Source organism: Canis lupus, chromosome 10, assembly GCF_048164855.1.
Source record: "Canis lupus baileyi chromosome 10, mCanLup2.hap1, whole genome shotgun sequence".
In the NCBI taxonomy this organism is placed as follows: domain Eukaryota; kingdom Metazoa; phylum Chordata; class Mammalia; order Carnivora; family Canidae; genus Canis; species Canis lupus.
This window is the reverse complement of record NC_132847.1, coordinates 13,993,791-14,011,944: the sequence shown is the minus strand read 5'-3', so window position 1 is coordinate 14,011,944 and position 18,154 is coordinate 13,993,791. Positions and strand designations below refer to the sequence as shown.

Below are 18,154 nucleotides of genomic sequence, written 5' to 3'. Positions count from 1 at the left end.
AGTCATGCTATTGCTGTAAGTTAATTCCTGGTCTTGGCTAGAAACTCTGCCCTGATCAGTGACTTAAATAGATTTGACTGAGATAAACAGAATCCAAGGAAAATGATTTATATTTTATGTATAGGGTATATGCTAGAGCCAAATATTCAACAATGTTTGAAAACTACAGGTTCTAGTTGCCCTAACGCAGTTAAAGAACAAGAGGGGACTAGCTATAATATGCTTTTTAATTATGTAAAAGTCAACAGGATTTGCAAAATTTAAATATTATTCCATTTAAGGAGTTCCTGGGCATCTCAGTCAGTTAAGCAAGTGACTCGGGTCATGATCTCAGGGTTGCAAGATTGAGCCCAGCATGGAGCCTGCTTAGGATTCTCTCTCTCCCCCTCTCCCTTTGCCCTCACACATGCACACATGTATGCATTCACTCATCTCTTTCTCTCAAGTAAGTAAATAAATAAATATTATTCCATTTGAGAGGAAAAAAGAATGATCAAAATTATTGCACTTGCAAACAATGATGTCAGCAAAATTCACTTAAGCTCCTTATTAAGAACACATATAAATTTCATTTACTTCGGTCTTTGGGACTCTTCTAAGGATTGAGAAGAGGATATTATTTCTTGAAGATACAACCTTCTCTTAGCCTCAATTTCTAAGTGAAGTTTTAGAAGTAAATCATCAAAATTTTATTTGAGGAAGTGGATCAGTAACTGATGATACCTTGTATTATCACTACTACTACTACTACTACTACTACTACTACTATCATTGAAATAGCTTTAAAAAAAAGTTAATACTTTTCCAAATTGACACATCTAACGAATAGACAAACATTTAGTATATTACTCATTGTGGATAATGTAAGAAAATCTCCTGTGGATAGACTTAACCTTTATTAGTTTTACCTTTAGATTTAATACCAGTTTCTTCTCTAGTAAGATGCTTTGTTGAAAGCTAAGTAACTTCTCTAAATCACCCGCAAAACAAACCAAAATGATCTCCTATTATCTGTGGATTAATGTACACATTTCTTCCCAACACACATATTACATCGTCCTTATTTGTTGAACTATCTGAATGGCCAAAGCAAATTTCTCAAAGGCAAGGATTATGGGCTAATCATTTGCTCTGTGCCAGGCATTCCCCACAGTCGCTGCTCAGTAAATATCCACTGAAAACTAGCAACTTCTTCCCAGCTGTTGACAGGATGCTACATATTCTGTTAACTACAAAATTCATGCCATGAGCAATTCCTCTGTTCTCAACTATGTTTTAGATAACCTTAGGTCGTCATCTTCTTTTTTTTTCCAGAAGCACAAATAATTAAGTTGCTCCTAATTCTAAAGATAAACCTTTTTAACTTGATGCAGAACACTACATTTTGCATGCTAAATGCTAAGATGAAGAGAACTGCTTAAAAGGAAGGGGTCAGCAATTTTCACCAGGGGGTAAGTAGCAGGGGAGTAGGACAAAAGGGCTCCATCAGACCCATCCCACCATAGGTAGGAAGCTCCCAAAGTCCTTGAAACATAGTGGGGGCTCAGATCTTCCTTTCTTGCTGGATCCATGAGTCTTGATGTTGGGGGGTGGGGAAGGGGCACGTCAAGAATGAAAGAAGCATGGAAGAGGTCTCTACCTCTACCAGCCATTCTCCCCTAGAAGACACACGTGCGTTCCAGAGGAAATGACCAGGACACAGATAAATAAAAGCTCAACTATTTTCTTCCTGTCTTTCCTATTCCTGACTTCCTGTCTTCTCTTTCCCCCCACTGTCTCCAGAGTTCAAGTTCCAAAAGCTGCATTTCAAGATGCAGGTAGAAGGTTGTAACCTTCTACCTCCACTGCAGGGACAAGTCACCTTCTGAACCTGAAGCAGACCACTGACAGGAGAGTCAGGGTAATGAATGAGAAAACAGAGGCACCACCAACTGTTAATACAAATTCGGTTTTTCAAACTTGTAATAAAAGTTGCTCGAGCTGTGCAGGAAAACTAAGATTCTGTGGGCATGAAGGAAATTTGGTGGGGTGAGGGAGGGGGATGTCCTAAGAAATGGATTGTTCTAGTAGTCACACAACTCTGAGTTTACTAAGAAATGACTGTCCACTTATAACTTGTGTATTGCATAATATGCCGTTGACACTTCAGTGAAGTCATTAAAAAGTGCATGTTTTCTGTCTTTTCACTCTTCTGCAGGTAACATTCAGGAGTGTGCCTCTCAGCCTATGTGGCTAAATAAAATACTGTATGCTAACCAAGTTTTTCTTGGGTCAGCCAAAAGACTGTTAAATATGGCTGGTACTTGGTGTCAGATGTTGTCAAGAGAAGGGGGAGGCATTTGTTTTTCTCATGAAAGACGAATCACACACACATCACCTTTTATATACATTATCGTACATCAGGTAGAAAGAGTACTTACCTACTAAAAATATACCAAATTGGCCCCCATTACAGGTTTTACCTGAATTAGCACAAGTCCAAAATGAGAAACTTAAAGCCGATTTCAATAACTGTCGAAGAGAGTCTTATGAATCCTAACCTTCATAATCTTTTTTTTAAAGATTTATTTATTTTAGAGAGAGAAAGGGGGAAGGAGAGAGGAAAAGAGAGAGAGAAACTCAAGCAGACTCTGCTCTAAGCATGGAGCCCGATGTGGGGCTCGATCTCACAACCCTGAGATCATGACCTGAGCTGAAACCAAAAGTTGGATGCTTAACTGAGTGTGCCACTCATGCGTTCCCTAACCTTCATAATTTTGTGTTCATTTTTTCACAATCGACACATTGTCATGCAAAATGAGTGTTGGTAGCTTGGTTCTGAAGTGTTCTTAGCTCTCTCCTATACTGTCATCTGCACCTTAGCTTCCTGATTACCTTCTGACCTCGTGGACACCGTTCTCATGTATTCGAGACAAGGTATAGGCACTGCCAATATCAGGGGTGCTGCCCTGAGTCTCCTGTCCCAGACTTGTCCCACTCAGCTTCCCTGTCTGCAACTTTCCTTTTCGTGAAACAAATCTGATACCAACTAGTCTTCTCTCCCTACCATGGAAATGACAACTTATTTATCATAGAAGAAGCACAAGTAGGTATTCTCTGCATTGCACCAGACAGTGGAAGGGACTCAGAGTGTAAAACGTGCTGATGGGCAACGAGGGCACACCACCCACTCCACACATCAGCACTCCACAAATGCATCTTTCTACCCTGAACTCTCCTCTTCTCCAAGTTGGCTTTTCTCAGAGGAGAAAAAGAGAAGACAAAGAAATGGGAAGAATAAATGCTCTTTGTTACAGGAGCAAATAAATAAAATTCACCTCCCCAAACCTTTATGGCCAAGGTAGGGGAAAGGTTGGGGGAGATGGAGCTCACTCAGGACTCCCCTGGGACCAAGCTATGTGAACCTGTCCCTTGCCCTGCAAATGAAACAAACTTGCCCCTCTCCCCACAAACAGCCTATTATAAGATGTTTCCATTATTAAGAATAACAGTTAGGGGAATGCTTTTAGGACTATCATTTGTAATAGCAGTTTATTTATGAGAAAGAACCCAGTGAAGTAAATCTGCAAAGTTCTGCTTTTATGGGCAAGCCATTTCATTATACATTTTTTATTGTGGGTATTTTACTTATATTTAAAGTTATAAATTGCCAAAACAAGTTATTTAGCTCAATGTCACTAATACGTCTATCCCCGAATAACAAATACATGATTTATTATGTAAATATATTTGCTATTGTTCATACTATTTTTGACAAGTGCTTTTCAGTATTTAATAAGTCTGGAAGAGGAAAGAAAGCCACAATGGCTAGGTTAGCCTGTCCTTAGTGTTTGAGATGTAAAGTCATTGTTGGATACAGCTTCAAGGAAAATATTTATAAATTCAACATCTGTAACTACCTATTATAGAATGACATTTCAAAACCAAATGTGATTGCTGACAAAAGCTATGGGTAGACTATTGCATAACTAGAGATAAGCAAAACTGGTAAAGAGGTAGACTGTCAGCACAACTTATGTGTACATTTATGTTTAAAGCCAGCAGGCCCGGCAGTGGACATGACATGATCTATCTGCAGATTACCTCATTCTATCCCAAAGGCAGGAGGAAAGATTTGATTCCGCTTTCTTCAGATATAACATGCTTAAAATTAGTATTCTCTGATTATTACTCAATCTGTTATTCACTGGAGATATCTGCATAAGTGATGACCACAAATGTTCTTTCTCTAAAAACACCAGCACACATCTGATTACATTAATTCAAGTTCCCATTTAAGTGGATATTCATGGTTTTCAAATACGATTTTTTTTTTTGTTCTCCTTAGGATTTTAGGGAGGGCGAGTCAGTCCCTTCTTGGCTTCCATCCTGGTCCCCAAATCTACACCCTTTTTCACAATGCAGTGGGCATGCAGGGTTGCAGGCTGCTCCTTAACTATCGAAGCAAATCAATAGCAGCTGAATGCCATCTGCTTCGGGCCGCAGAACAGAACCAAAGCATAAGCCATGCATCTTCCCTTATTGAAAGGTTATTTTATGCAAGTAAACAATTCATCGTCTTCTTGCACGCTTGATGCTCATTTACCACTGTGATCAATAAAATATGCAAAACAACAAAAAAATTGAATCCTAAGAGTAGTTCTGATGCCAGGGTGATAGTTAATCAATACCCGGCCTCTGTTCACTAGGGCAAGCGGCAGGGGGACTCCTATTGTAACCTGTGAAATCCACAGCGGTAGACGTGGCTCTTGCTGGAAAGAGTTTTTAGAAGGGAGATATGTTACATTTACCCTATAGAATAAACAGGAGAACACAGTCTCATGGAATTAAGTCAAAACACTAACATCACAGGCCTGAATATTACTGATTCACTGATTCACAGCCAGGCCTTCTCAAAGCTCAAGAAAAAGTAATGCAGCTTTATATATCTCAGAGACAAATGTTGGACGAGATCACTGACATGGACCTTTGGAAGCAACCCTTTCTGCTCCTTCTCAAGGTCGGCCATAGGAAGTCTTGGTTTTCAATGTATTCATGTTTCCGGAGAGCTCAGTTTTTCTTCTAAACACAAACTGCTGTGGGAATTTCTAGTGCGTGGTATTTCTCTTAGCCATAGCGCAAGCTGCCTTATTATATTAAGCCTCCTGACAATTGATGCAGGCAGAATGCTTTTCTCCCAACAAAGAAAACTATATCATCTCACAGATGCTGCCGTAAAAAGCTCTCCATTCAAAACTGTTTTCTAGCAAAACACAGAGCACTCAAAAGAAAGCAAAACAAAACAAAAAACTGGAATTTCCCCCCGTTTGCACCAGATCTCTTCAGCTGAATTGTGAATTTCAGTGTAGCACGGGGATAAGAGAAAAATTAAGATAAATTAGACAGCTTTCCAGAAAGTCTAAAAAAGCAGTTTAAGAGAAAGAAAAGCAGTGTCCTGTGAAATAAGAATTGCCCCCAGAAGGTGGCTTTGTTTTTGCCATGTTTTCAGATTTTCTGTCTATGGTACCACAAAAATGATAAGTCATTCATCAATCAAAGACTCTAAGTTTTCCAGGTACCTACTGCAACAGTTTAAAAAACTCGGCTTTTTCTTACTTACTCTGATCTACTGAACCCATCATCACACTTCACACATACCTCTCTGACCACTGGAACGCGTGCTATCCAATAAACATAGCGTCTCCTATTTTTTACAACATGTATACTCCAGCACACTGTAGAAAATCTAAATGAAATATGAGGAAGACAGGTAATGCTGTTTAGCATGTAGAAGGAAAATAAATATTAAAAGTCTTAATAGGATATCTTCAGCACGAAGAAAAAAACAAAGAAAGATCCCACCAAATTTCTATCGGTAGGTGTCTATAGTCATTCCACATCAAATACTTCCCTTTACAAAATGTTTAGGTGAGGCTAAAATTTCTTCCAAAGTTTTCCGTTACAAAACAAGCTAAGTGACATATGGCATTGATTGTGGGAAGTAATATTCCTTGTCATAATCCTCGTTTCATACAATAGAACTCTCTATTTCTAGCTATTATTTTAAAATCATCATTCTAGAACTGTATCTAATACATCCACTCATTTTTAAAAACACCACATATATGGAACAATTTGAATATTTAAGTCAGATAACGGTGATGCAATTAATAACAACAGCACGACTATAGAAGTGTAGTAGCTTTGAGTCAATGACCCAACCAGCGGCAAGGGTATAATTTAAAGGCAGAAATTTCCAGTGCATGCACCGTTAGCCACAGTGAACCTGTTACTGCTCTAAAGGGAATTGTTTGCTTCTTATTAGATTTTCTACAGCACAGCCATAAGTGATAAATGTACTGCTGTACTCACTGTCAAGTTAATCAATGCTGCCAAAGTTTTGTTGACCTAACAGTAATCCATAAAGTGAGCAGCATTTTCTCCGTGCCTATGACATCTCAGTCCACAGAAGGGCTACGAATCCAAAAGTAGCTGCACATGATAAAGACTTGGGGTGGGGGAGACTGGAGCCAGAGAGGGCCAATAGGACGGACTGGGTGATTTTCAAAATTAGCAGGTGTTATGGGTCCCCTGTCCTGAGAAAGCAGCACACACAAAAAATTCAATTTGAATATTTAAAATCCTAATAAATGAACAACTCTCCCAATGAAAGATGATTTTTTCAACAGCACCCCCCACTGCCACTTGCCCCTACCCCCCACTGGACCTCAAAGCAACATGAGTAAACAAATAATAAAAACACCTCAAAACCTTCAAGAATCTCAAATCAAAATAGCCATTTCTACTGCATGGGCTCTGCCTGTCTACAGTTCAATGCACGGATCAAATCCAGGGCAGGGCACTGGTAATAAGAATGGTAATGTGGATGAGAAAAAAGGGCCCCAAATTTTGCTTCACTGAAAATCAGAGCATGTGAAAGACATGTCCATTAGAAATGAGGAAAGAAACAACAGGAGAGGCAAAGCTGCCCTGCAAACAAACCGGTGCCATGCTTTCACAAGCAATTATAGACATATGAAATATGAATTGCAATTGATTTTTCTTCCTGGGGTCACTATGCTCCGTGTCTTACGCACTCTAGGCATTTATTTGGGCAGCAAACTGACAAGTTTTGTAGAATGACCTGAGCAGTGTAATCTTTGCTCCGTCACGAGTACTTCATTGTGGCTTCTCATCCTTGACACTTGTCCCTCCCAAAAACTTGCTGGCAAGGGATTCCTTGATAAAGACGTGGAACAATGCAATTACTGCTGTGAAGGCCTGGCAGAAGCTGACCAGGGGATGCCTAGCAACCTTTTCTGTGCCAATGAAAAATAAATAGCATCAATCTGGAAGAGTGACTGTCATCCTTCCACTTCTATAGCAAATTTTCTTATTCAGCTAGTGGCAATATGGTGGGATACTAAGCTCTGTGATCTGTCTTGCCATTAAGAATAGCAGCAATGGAAAGTTGTGGTTATACGAATAAATAAATAGCACTGTTTCTTAGACTTAACTAAGGCTTTTAAAAACTTCAACCGTAAAAAGATAAGATCTTCCATTTGTCTGTTTTCTCTAACTCCCCCCGATGACAAGACTTCCTTGTTTTTTTGGTCTTCGCAGGGCTCTAAATTGTGAATGTTATTCATCATGAGACAAAGCATTAAAAAAATTTCCATCTCTAGAAAACCCCTCTTATTTCTCCTGGTATCAGTCTGTAAGTCTCAGACAGCTTTCCTTGTCACTATAATAGAGAGTTACAGCATTCTTCTGAATGGCCATGGAGTATTTTGTATAGCTTTCTAACGTATGGGTGTTCCAATAGGTTTTTAACTGATTGCGGCCTTATTGTGTAATTTTTATGACTATACTGCAATGAAATAAATACCTTACATACAACATAGCCCAATTATGCAAGAATAAGTGTAGGATCAATCCATAGAGAGGGAACTGCCAAATTGTTTTTCCAAAAGGTTGCCACAATGGGCAGTTGCCTTAAAGGTATATGGGAATGTTTATTCCTTACCAACGCTGAGCACAAATGCTGTTTTAATTTCTGCAGTTCCATTAGTGTTTCATTTTAATTTGTTGCTGTCTGATTAAGAATGAAGTATCTTTTTCTCTCGTCTCCTGAGCATTCACAATTTTTTAAATGAATGAAATCTGTTTTTCTATCGGACTGTTTTCCTCTTAGTGATTTGTAAAAGCTCTTTGCATAGCACAGAAATTAAACTTTTGTCTTATGTACTGTGCTTATTTTTTCAGTCTTTTTGTCTTAAGATTTGAACTTGTGGTGACTTCTTTGCTGCATACAATTTAAAATTTCCACGCAGCCCAATTGTAAATGTTGCACATACCTAATAATGCACACATACCACTATCAACTCAGAGAATATAATGCAATGAAATATTGCAATGATGAAAGTGGGCACTACTTTTATTTCAATCTAAGATGATGTTCCAAACTATCAGAGAGGGACAAAAAATAACAAAAGAAAGAGATAGAAAAATATCAGGTATCTTAAAACAAACTATCCCTCTGCCAGGCTTGAACAGATGTCAGAGAGGACTCAGCTAAAGCTGGAAGATGCTGAGGGGAGCCCAGCTGAGTGGCAGACAGGCCTAGAAATCTGGCAGGGAAAAAGGAAGACCAGGACCCTAGAAGCTGTTAACAGAAGGTAAGATATGCTGGCATAGTGGTCAACTAAGGTGCCTGAGGGCTTCAGAATATCACATCTGGGTATGGAGAATTGAGATAGGTCCCATACAAAAGGGGATACTGCCAATGAGCCTTTTGGGATGCTCTGATAAACAGACATGAGAAAGAGATGTGCCAGGTACAGAGTATGAAAAACACAAGGGCCAAGACAAGGGGGGCAGCTAATGAGCCATAAGAGACAGGTAGAGTAAGGCTGGAATTCTGGACATCTGGGCTAGGAACAGACAGTTTGGTACCTGACCAGGAGCCATGAAACAATTTTTTTTGGCAGGTGGGTATCACAGTCAGAGATGAAGTTGGGTAGGAGGTAAACTCAAGTAGCCCAGGCTGATGAGGAAACTACCATGATGATCCTGGAGGACGGAACAGAGCAGTAAACAATGACAGTGGCTTGGAAATGATGACCAAGGAAAGTACTTCTCTGACTAATCTGGAATAATCTGCAGGACACAGTTATGGGACTATAATTAGTGAAAAGAATGATTTTATAAAGGCACCTATGCATGGCCCAGAAGGGCCCAGATTTTTCCAAAACAGTATGAGAGGGGCTCTGTGGAGAAAGTCTCCACCAAGGGAGTGACAAGGCAATGATGAGTAATATTGGAAATAAGCCTGAGGAGCATCCTAGAGCTGATGGTGCTGACTTCAGTTGTGTATCTGAAATACGAAAGAGGTCTCAGAAGGGCAGGAGGCATCTAGGGTTCTCCTATTGTGAATGGTCTGAAACAGTCACAGAGTCAGACGATCAGAGTTCCAACAAATATCCTTTGCTCAGCTGCTGCTGCCCTACCTTTCTGCCCAGATGGATGAGGGAGAAAAATCAATTTATTTATGTATCTGCACATGAAAGGCTCTCTGGGGCAAGAGACAATGACAAGTCATCTCAAATCACTATGGGGGTCAGGGAATACAGAAGACAGGATAAAAGCCATAATTTCCACTCAATAAGCAAACATCCTCAGTAGAAAAAGTAAAATTAAAAATAAGACAAGACATTGCCCATTCTGTAAATGAGGATAAAGAAAAAGTAGAGAAGGCAAAGCCAGGCAATGCTTTTAAAAGTATTAGACATTCTTTAGACTTTAAGTGTATTGCCAGAACCAGAACAGACCCTGGACTCAGGGATGTGGAGGTGAGGCTCTTGGTCTAGCCTGAGAACAACCTACCACTTATAGTCTAAAAGCAAAATGGAAGTTGGCCAAATTCTGAATTAGGAAAGGCCTTTAAAAAATTTTTTTGGGGGGGGGAAACAGAGCACTTTGCAATAAATTACAAGCAAGTTCTACAGGAAGAAAATATGTATATATATTTTTTGAAAGTCTGAAACACACTGTGATAATGTTATTTTACTTACTTAAAACACCTTGGCATGAATGGAACAGAGGGTTCTGCTGAAGAGGGAGCAGTAAATCCCAAACATTTTTCATCATATGCCTCTCAGATGAAAAAGAGTTCAGCCTTCACCCTAAAATATATGTGTTTACTTAATTATACACCATTAAAAGCTATCATTGCTTTAATTAGGTGCTATGTAGAACACCTGGGAAGTTCAGTTGGTTAAGCATCTGATTCTTGATCTCAGGGTCCTGAGTTCAAGCCCCACACTAGGCTCCAAGCTGGGCATGGAGCTTACTTCAAATAAATAAAGAAATAAATAAATTATCTGCTATGTGAAACATACCCAAAAGGAAAATTTAAAGTAATATAAAGATGGGAAAAGATTGAAAACAAATTTTATTTTATTGTGATTATCAATGATAGAATGTTTGTTTTTATTTAAAATTACAAATAATGGTATTTTAGAGCACGCGAGTAATGTGATCAGTATGCTGTGTGAAGGTGGCACACAGGTAGATCCAATAGCTGCACTTACTAAGTCATAATACTAATTTTTCCAAATCCATCCTCCAAAAACACAAAGACATTTTAATGAGGTTTGGCCATGAAATTCCCTTCTTTTGTGATGTCACACAGTTGTTCCTGGAGAGCAAGTAGAAAATGTTGCATGTAGAAAAATTTGGATACAAGACCCCCTGAAACTCTTCTTGTGAAAGGTTTCTGAACAGGCTAGAAAATTCTGTTTCCAAGTTTTAAGAGAAGTAGAGAGAATTTTAGGTTACATATATTAATCCTGGCAACCAAATCCCATCATGATAGAAACTCTGTCAAACATCCATTTTCAAGATGTTCTCTCCCAGTGTTGTGTTCTTTCAAAAGCCACTTACTTTCCCACTTGGGGTTCCCAGGGCCCTCAGTGGGAGGCTGGCAGGAGTCGGGGTGGTGCCGGCACCAATGCTGCCTCCTTTCTGTTACTCAACGTACATTTGGGCAAGCAATTTCTGGTTTTGCCTTCAGTCTGCAGTTCCTTTGAAAGGCATCCTTTTAAGCAACTTGCACCTTCTGTGAGATTTCGCTGGAAGCAGGTAATGCAACCTATCTAGTTTAGTTGAAAGTAGGTAATACAACCTCATCAGGTACCTCAGAGTGCAAGAGGCTATCATGAACACACAAGCAAGGGCATCAGAGTGAGGCCCCTGTTGTGGACTCCAAGCTGTCTGACACCTGGACTCATGAAAGGGCCAGAAGCAGTCTGAACAGTGATATTAATAAAGCCTGTTTGGGACACCTGGATGGCTCAGTGGTTGAGCATTTGCCTTTGGCTCAGGGCATGATCCTGGGGTTCTGTGATCAAGTCCTGCATCGGGTTCCCTGCAGGGAGCCTGCTTCTCCCTCTGCCTGTGTCTGTCTCCCTCTCTGTGTCTTCCATGATAAATAAATAAAATCTTAAAAATAAATAAAGCCTGCTTCACTTCTTTGTCATATAAAAAATTAATATAATTGCAAGTTTCATGACTGCTTTCTACATTCTCATAGGTGTGACTGCACACACTTGGCCTTGGACACTTGCTGGTGAGGGGGCTGCATGCACTGACCCTTAGATTCCTACGCAGGCACTCTTTAAATTGTCTCGCCTGACCAACAGCCTCTTAAAAAGGTTCATACTGATTTACCGGATTTCCTTGCTACTATTTTGTCTACTGAGGAAAACAGAAGTGCTTTACATACAGGCTTTGTGCAGATGGTCATATACAAAATGGTCCATATTTAGGCAAACTGACTTCAAATACCAGATGATGCTGTTGAACTAGGATGATGGTGAGGACAATGAAGGAATAAATGCAAAGCACCATGTAGAGCATATGGCCCAGGGCAGGTTCTTCCAAAGCGTTTATTTTATGAATCAATGAGTAAGTGAGTAAACGGATAAAAGATCTCCATGAGAACTTCCTAGTGACAACATCCTGCATCATCCTGAAGATGGTGCTTTGTGTATACTAGTTCAGGTGGTCCTCTTTAACAACTCTATGAGGTAGAGGTATGCTTTTTTAGCCCTTTTACAGAAAAGGTGACCAGTGCCCAGAGTGGTTAGGTTAAAACCCTAGCTGAGACAGCAGTGAGTGGAGGTTCAGGACTCTGAATCCACATCCCCCTGATGCCAGGCCATGCTCTCCCATTTCAGCCCTCTCCGTTGGTCATCTGCCCCAATCTGCACTGGCCTTTAAATGCAAGGATCAACTATAGTTGGAGGGCTGAATGTAGCCTGCTGTATGGTTTTGTAAATAAAGTTTTATTAGAACAGAGGCCCTCTCCTTTGTTAAGCACCATTTATTAACATCTTAAGGCAGCTTTTGCAGTACAATGACAAAGTTGGGTAGTTGTGACAAAAACTGTATGGCCCGGATTACTTAAAATATTTACCAGCTGGTCTTTAAGAAGACAAAAATTATGCTGACTCCTGCCTAGCACAGACACTCTGGTGTTTACAGCTCTATTTCTTCCTCAGAGGGACAATATACATTTCTCTTTTAATGCATTTACCAAATTCAAGGGTCAATTCTGATTTGGAAGATATCGAAAGTCTTTCTTCATGTACCTTAAGATTTGGGAAAACAGATGGTTTTCAATACTAAAAATAAGAACCAATTTGATTATATTTCATCAATTTCCTTTTTTTGATTGGCAAGAAGGTATGACACTGTTACTATACCAAAATTGCTAAAAACCATTACTAACGTTGGTTCACGTTACCTATTTTAAGGAATCTGGAACTAATTGCTCTCAATTAATCTCCTCCATTCTTTGATCGCTTATTTATCAGATTGGGAAAGATAGATTTAATAGTGCTTGCTTGAAACAGGTTCCTTAATTGGAAACATCACAGCATTTAGTTCACTTTGTCCTCCAGCAATTAAGAACAATTTGGAAAAGTGTTGTTGATTTTTTTTTTTTACACTATTGTCTCCCTCATTAGTTTTCTAAAGATCCAGACAAAACAAATGACAATTCTAGCTAGCACTATTGGTCCAAATGAAAGCCTAACAGCCAGATTACTTACTATGAGAAATGTGAGCCATCCTCATCTATTTCGTCTGCGTCTTACATTTATTTCCCTGTACCCTTGGCTCTTGTGCAGGTAAGTGGCAATACCTCTTAGAAAAGGCATCATTTTGCACCCACCTTTACACAATTATCTTTTCTCCAAATAAGCCAAATCAACAGAAGAAATTATTTTTCTTGATTAAGCACCCACATTTCTCTTGGGAGGGACCAAAACAAACAATTAATCTTTCCTTATTTGTTCTCAAGAAGTCCCTGCCTCCTTCCACGCAGGCTATCCAGGTACCTGTGGCAGCCAGTCGGCAGCAATTAGACCTGAGCAGAAAATGAATGGACTCCGGGCCTGAGGGCCTAATCTGCTGAGAGTCTGTGTGAGAGGGCAAGGTTAGACCAGGAACATTCCCTTGTTGTCGGAACACTGTTCAAAATTACTACCTGACTTCAGCATAATTAACCAGGCTTGGGAATTTATATGAACTAAGTAATTGGAAAGAATTAGCAAGAGATATGGACATTAATCTTTACCAGTTACACAGTGTTTAATGAAATTAAGGGTCCCGTGCTCATTCTCACCCTGCTTTAGTTTGCACACTTTCTACTTCGCCTATAGAACAAGGAAAATATGCCACATGAAGATGCACAAATACAAACAACAATGACAACCATAACAAAACCCAAACACTCCAGGTTGAAAATAAAAGACAATCCAAAAACTTAAGAGCAGGCTTAAGTTGTAACGCATCCATAGGATAGGATATTATGGAGCCTTTACTAAAATAGTTTTTTAAAAGAACCTTCATCTGTTAGAGATATATACTGAAAAATTTACAGATAAAAGACATCTGTGAGTTCTTTCAAAATAATATGGGAATATAGGAAGGTGGGGTATATTTGGGAATATAGGTAGGATAGACCCTGAGTTGGTAATTATTGAAGACGGATGATGGGTATCTGGGATTTTATGTTATTATTCTATTTTTTATATGTTGAAAATCCCCATACCAAAAAAGTTAAGGTGCTTTTAAAAACCTCGTCTTAGGAGAATTCTTAATCCATGGTGGTAACTGTCAGTGATACGGTTTTATGTTCTTCTTTATTTTTTCCTGTACAGACTTGGGATATGCTTTTAAATTAAAAGAGGAGTTTATAAAGCATTAGAGATGATACAGTAAATATACTAAAATACATGATTAAAAATATGCACAGAAAAAAGACAAAGGAAGCACATCATGATTTTGAGATGTTTAAATCAGAGTTTCTCAGCCCGTGCCACTATTAACACTCTGAAGCAAATGACTATTTGTTCAGGGCTATCCTGTGTATTGTAAGATTTTTAACATCCTCAAAATGTGACAACCGAAAATGTCTGTACATATCATCTGATGTCCTTTGGGAAGAAAAACTGCCCCTGGTTCAGGTAAGTTTGAATGTAAAGAAAAATCAGTATGTGGGTATATTTGCATCCATATACATGAAACGACATCAGTGACTACTTGTTTCTAGAAGGGACTTTGAGCTGGCTTTCCAGAAATGCATCCAAGTCTGTATATAACACTCCACATCTCACCTGCCCACTTTCTAGAAACAGCATGCTGCCATGAGTCTGCCAACAAGCACAGGCAGCTCTAAAGGAGGATTTAGCCCAAAACATTCATCTTATCAATCCAGGACTCTGTTAGGGCACTAAACCTAACTTAATGACTATTGAGAAGTTTTGTTCTTTTTTTTTTTCCTTATATCAGTATAGACTGACAAACTAGCTGGTCAATATTTATATTTCATAGTCTTAAAATTTCCAAAGTTTTAAATTTTAAGCCTGATCAAATCTTTGGGGCCCCAATGCAATGGAGTACATATTTCCAATCCATTCCCTTCTTCCACACAGATTCCTCTCAATGAAACCGTGGATGTTTTTGAGGTTCCAAGAGCTTCTCAAATTATCATTACTGACCTTACCTCCACTGACCTATATATTACCTCTGAAGGCTCATTATCTATAGCTCTGTAGGCCAGGCTCTTCTGCAATCTCACCTATCCAAAGGAAGCAAGAATGCATTATTTGAATTTTAAAAGTACTGGTTTAATTTATTTCATCAAAAGGAAAGGGTACTGCTTTCTTTAAAGAATTAGTATATACGACTAGTTTCAGAAATTTAAAAAATTGCTCCGTACTAAAAATTATTTTAAACACAGTCTGTCATTTTGAGATCATGGGAAGAAAGCAAATCACAGAGAAAAATAAAATACATTTGATAATAAGTAGCACAATTCTCTGTAATTAAAAGACAAATCTATAAAATATATGAGATGAAATACCACATACTGTGCTAAGTATAGTTTACATAGTGTTTTCAGCTTAGCACATAAAAGTCTTAAAGAACTATATTGTAAAATCTAAGAATCATCTATAGGTCACAGTTGACAAAAATGAAATGTAGGAAACAGAGACTCGTGAAGTTTTTTCCTCTTCATGTTTTGTCAATTATTTCGCCAGTTATGACGACAAACCTGTCTGCCAAATTCTGGATAAGTGGTTAGAGTTTTCCTGTGTGAACAATGAACCACAGAAACAGGGTTCCAGGATTTCTCAGCAGGCACAACACAAACATGTATGCGCTAGAGAATCTGAAAACACTTGCTAGCAATGATGGATTTAAGTTATTAACAGATCAAAAAGAGATGGATGGTGGTTTGCTTTTCTTAATCTACATCATCATCTAGATCTATTTAAAGATATGTGGCGCACTAACAAACTTGGTTAAGGTTTCGATAAAATCAGTAAAAATAATCTGCCCCCGTTACATCGAGTCTGTATCGATCAATAAAATCACTTGTACAAGGAAAGTACTGTTAAGGACTGACAATCCCAGCCATTAATATTATTTAACACACCGTTCACAATCTCTAACGAGAACAAAGAACAGTTTGTCTCATGTTATAAGCAGGACCTTCATAGATACTGTTACTTCTATAGGCTTTTACAGTGATTTTGTGAAGTTAAAACTGTACGTACATCTCTCATGAGTGCACCCTCCACCCCCAATACATAAGAATTTGTTCTTTACTTTGGTTGCATTTTAAGGAAGTCCTTTGTAAGCAAAACTGCTTTTATGCCACTTCTTAATTTGTGAATGAAACTCAATATTATCAGGACCTACACTGTAGGGTGTAGGGTGGCCATGGGGACAGCATAGAGCTTCTGGGCTGCGCTCTTGACTTTATACAGCTCCATCAATGACATTACCCTGTCAGGGGTGGATGAAAAGACAGATTTTCAATTACTCCTCAGTCAGAGTTGTATGGCTATGGAGAGATACACGTATATGATTTAAAAGCACTCAAGTAGAAAGTGGACAATAAAAGATGAGAATATTTAACAGAAGAAATTTTTCACCTTTGTAAAATATCTATGATGGTATAAATGAGAATAATGATGAGAAAACTCCTTTACAAAGTAAAACTGACTTAATGATAATGCTAAGATCTTAAACAGAAACCTGATCTACATCCATCTCACCTTTCCAGCTCTGACCACTCACAAGCTCAACAGTTTATGATATGTAGTGCTTTGCAGTTTTGCTGAGATAAAGCAAGAGGGAGCCCCTCTCTGGTAAGTGAACTTTGAAAACATTAGACCTGAATCTCAGTTCAGTTTCATTTACTGTGTTGATCTCAGCGCAATTGTGCCTATCTTACAATTCTCATGGAGTGATTAAAACAAAACAAAACAAAACAAAACAAACAAAACTCTGGTGGTCTGCACAGTACATGGAGAAACATTCCCCCAAAAGAACATTCATTGCCAGTACGCATCAAAGATGTGAATCAAAAGTGAAATTATGTATATGAAAAAGGATGTTTGGCCATAAAATAGGCATTGTATGTAATTTAAAAGATACCCAACTTATAAGTGGTTTGTAGTCATTAAAAAGTTAAGTTCATGAATGAAAAGTACAGCATAGGAAATATAATCAATAACACTGCAATAATGCTGTACGGTGACAGATGGCGAATGCACTACTGTGGTGAGTCCTGCGTAAGTACAGAACTATTGACTATGTTGTATGCCTAAAACCAATATAACCTTGTATGTCTACATACAAAAGAAAGAAAGTGGAGTGCCTGGGTGGCTCAATTGGTTAAGCGTCTAACTCTTGGTTTCCGCTCAGGTCATGATCTCAGGGTCCTGGTTTAAGCTGGCTTCATACTTAGCCTGGAGTAGCCTTGGGATTCTCTCCCTCTCCCTCCACCCCCTCCCCCTACTCATGCATACATGCTCTCTAAAATAAATAAATAAATAAATAAATAAATCTTACCCAAAAAAAAGAAGACAAAGTAAGTCTACAAAACACTCTAGGTGGAAGTAAGAAAATGTGTTTTACAAAATGCTTTAAGAGTATTCCAACTAGTATAGAAACTGGTTATTAGATGAAAGAGGATATTTCTGAGAAAACCCCATGGTGGTACCAGACACATAATGGCCATGTGATTCTGGAGGTAACTGGGATCTTGTTCGAGTATTTTCATGTAGCAACAGGTGGTGAGGCAGCACAGCAGCTGTTCACCCAACAATTCCCAAAATAAAACACCATTTCAACATTTCACCAGGAGCTTCTTACTGCAAAATGGGGAATGGGGACCTAATGGCCACAGAATCTTTGGAGAATAAAGAAGCTCGTGGACAAGAAAGATAACAGGCTTGAAAATATGCCTGGTGGGATCAGGAAGGCAGCATACTTTGGAAGAAATGTTCTCTAAAGCACACTAGGCTGAAGAAATGTCAAAGACAGATAAAAAAATATTATTCAATAAACCCCAAGACATTAAACCTACATATACTGACTATGTAATTAAAAAAGAAAAAGAAAAACATGTTGAGGTCGTGATGCAACCTTTTTGGGAACTACCTTGCAGGAATGTTGAAGGTCTATTTTACAGCTCATGGGTATGAGTGGTGACAGGTGGCATTTCATAAAAGCGTATGCTCCAGTATGAACCTCAGATGAAATGCATTGTATGTGCAACCAATCACTGGCTGCCACAGGTGGACTGTCCCAG

At 38.8% G+C, this 18,154-nt stretch overlaps 1 protein-coding gene and 1 long non-coding RNA gene across 12 annotated transcripts in view; one reads left to right on the top strand and one right to left on the bottom strand.

Moving 5' to 3' along the window:
• The window catches only part of LOC140641236 (uncharacterized), a 34,359-nt gene extending 32,065 nt beyond the window's left edge, over nucleotides 1–2,294 (top strand). For 7 of the 9 annotated variants that reach the window (XR_012037770.1, XR_012037771.1, XR_012037765.1 and 4 more), the window contains 2 exons: nucleotides 1,315–1,451; nucleotides 1,783–2,180. This is a non-coding gene — a long non-coding RNA (uncharacterized lncRNA). The other 2 variants (XR_012037767.1, XR_012037769.1) reach the window with 2 other exon arrangements.
• SNX24 (sorting nexin 24) overlaps nucleotides 1–18,154 on the bottom strand; it is a 160,596-nt gene that overhangs the window by 28,836 nt on the left and 113,606 nt on the right. Inside the window, exon 4 of one of the 3 annotated variants that reach the window (XM_072840770.1) lies at nucleotides 5,638–5,725. The exons of the other annotated variants lie outside the window; for them this stretch is intronic. Coding sequence (XP_072696871.1) covers nucleotides 5,638–5,725 — 88 coding nt within the window. The remainder of the gene's footprint in view (nucleotides 1–5,637; nucleotides 5,726–18,154) is intronic. 3 annotated transcript variants of the gene reach the window in all.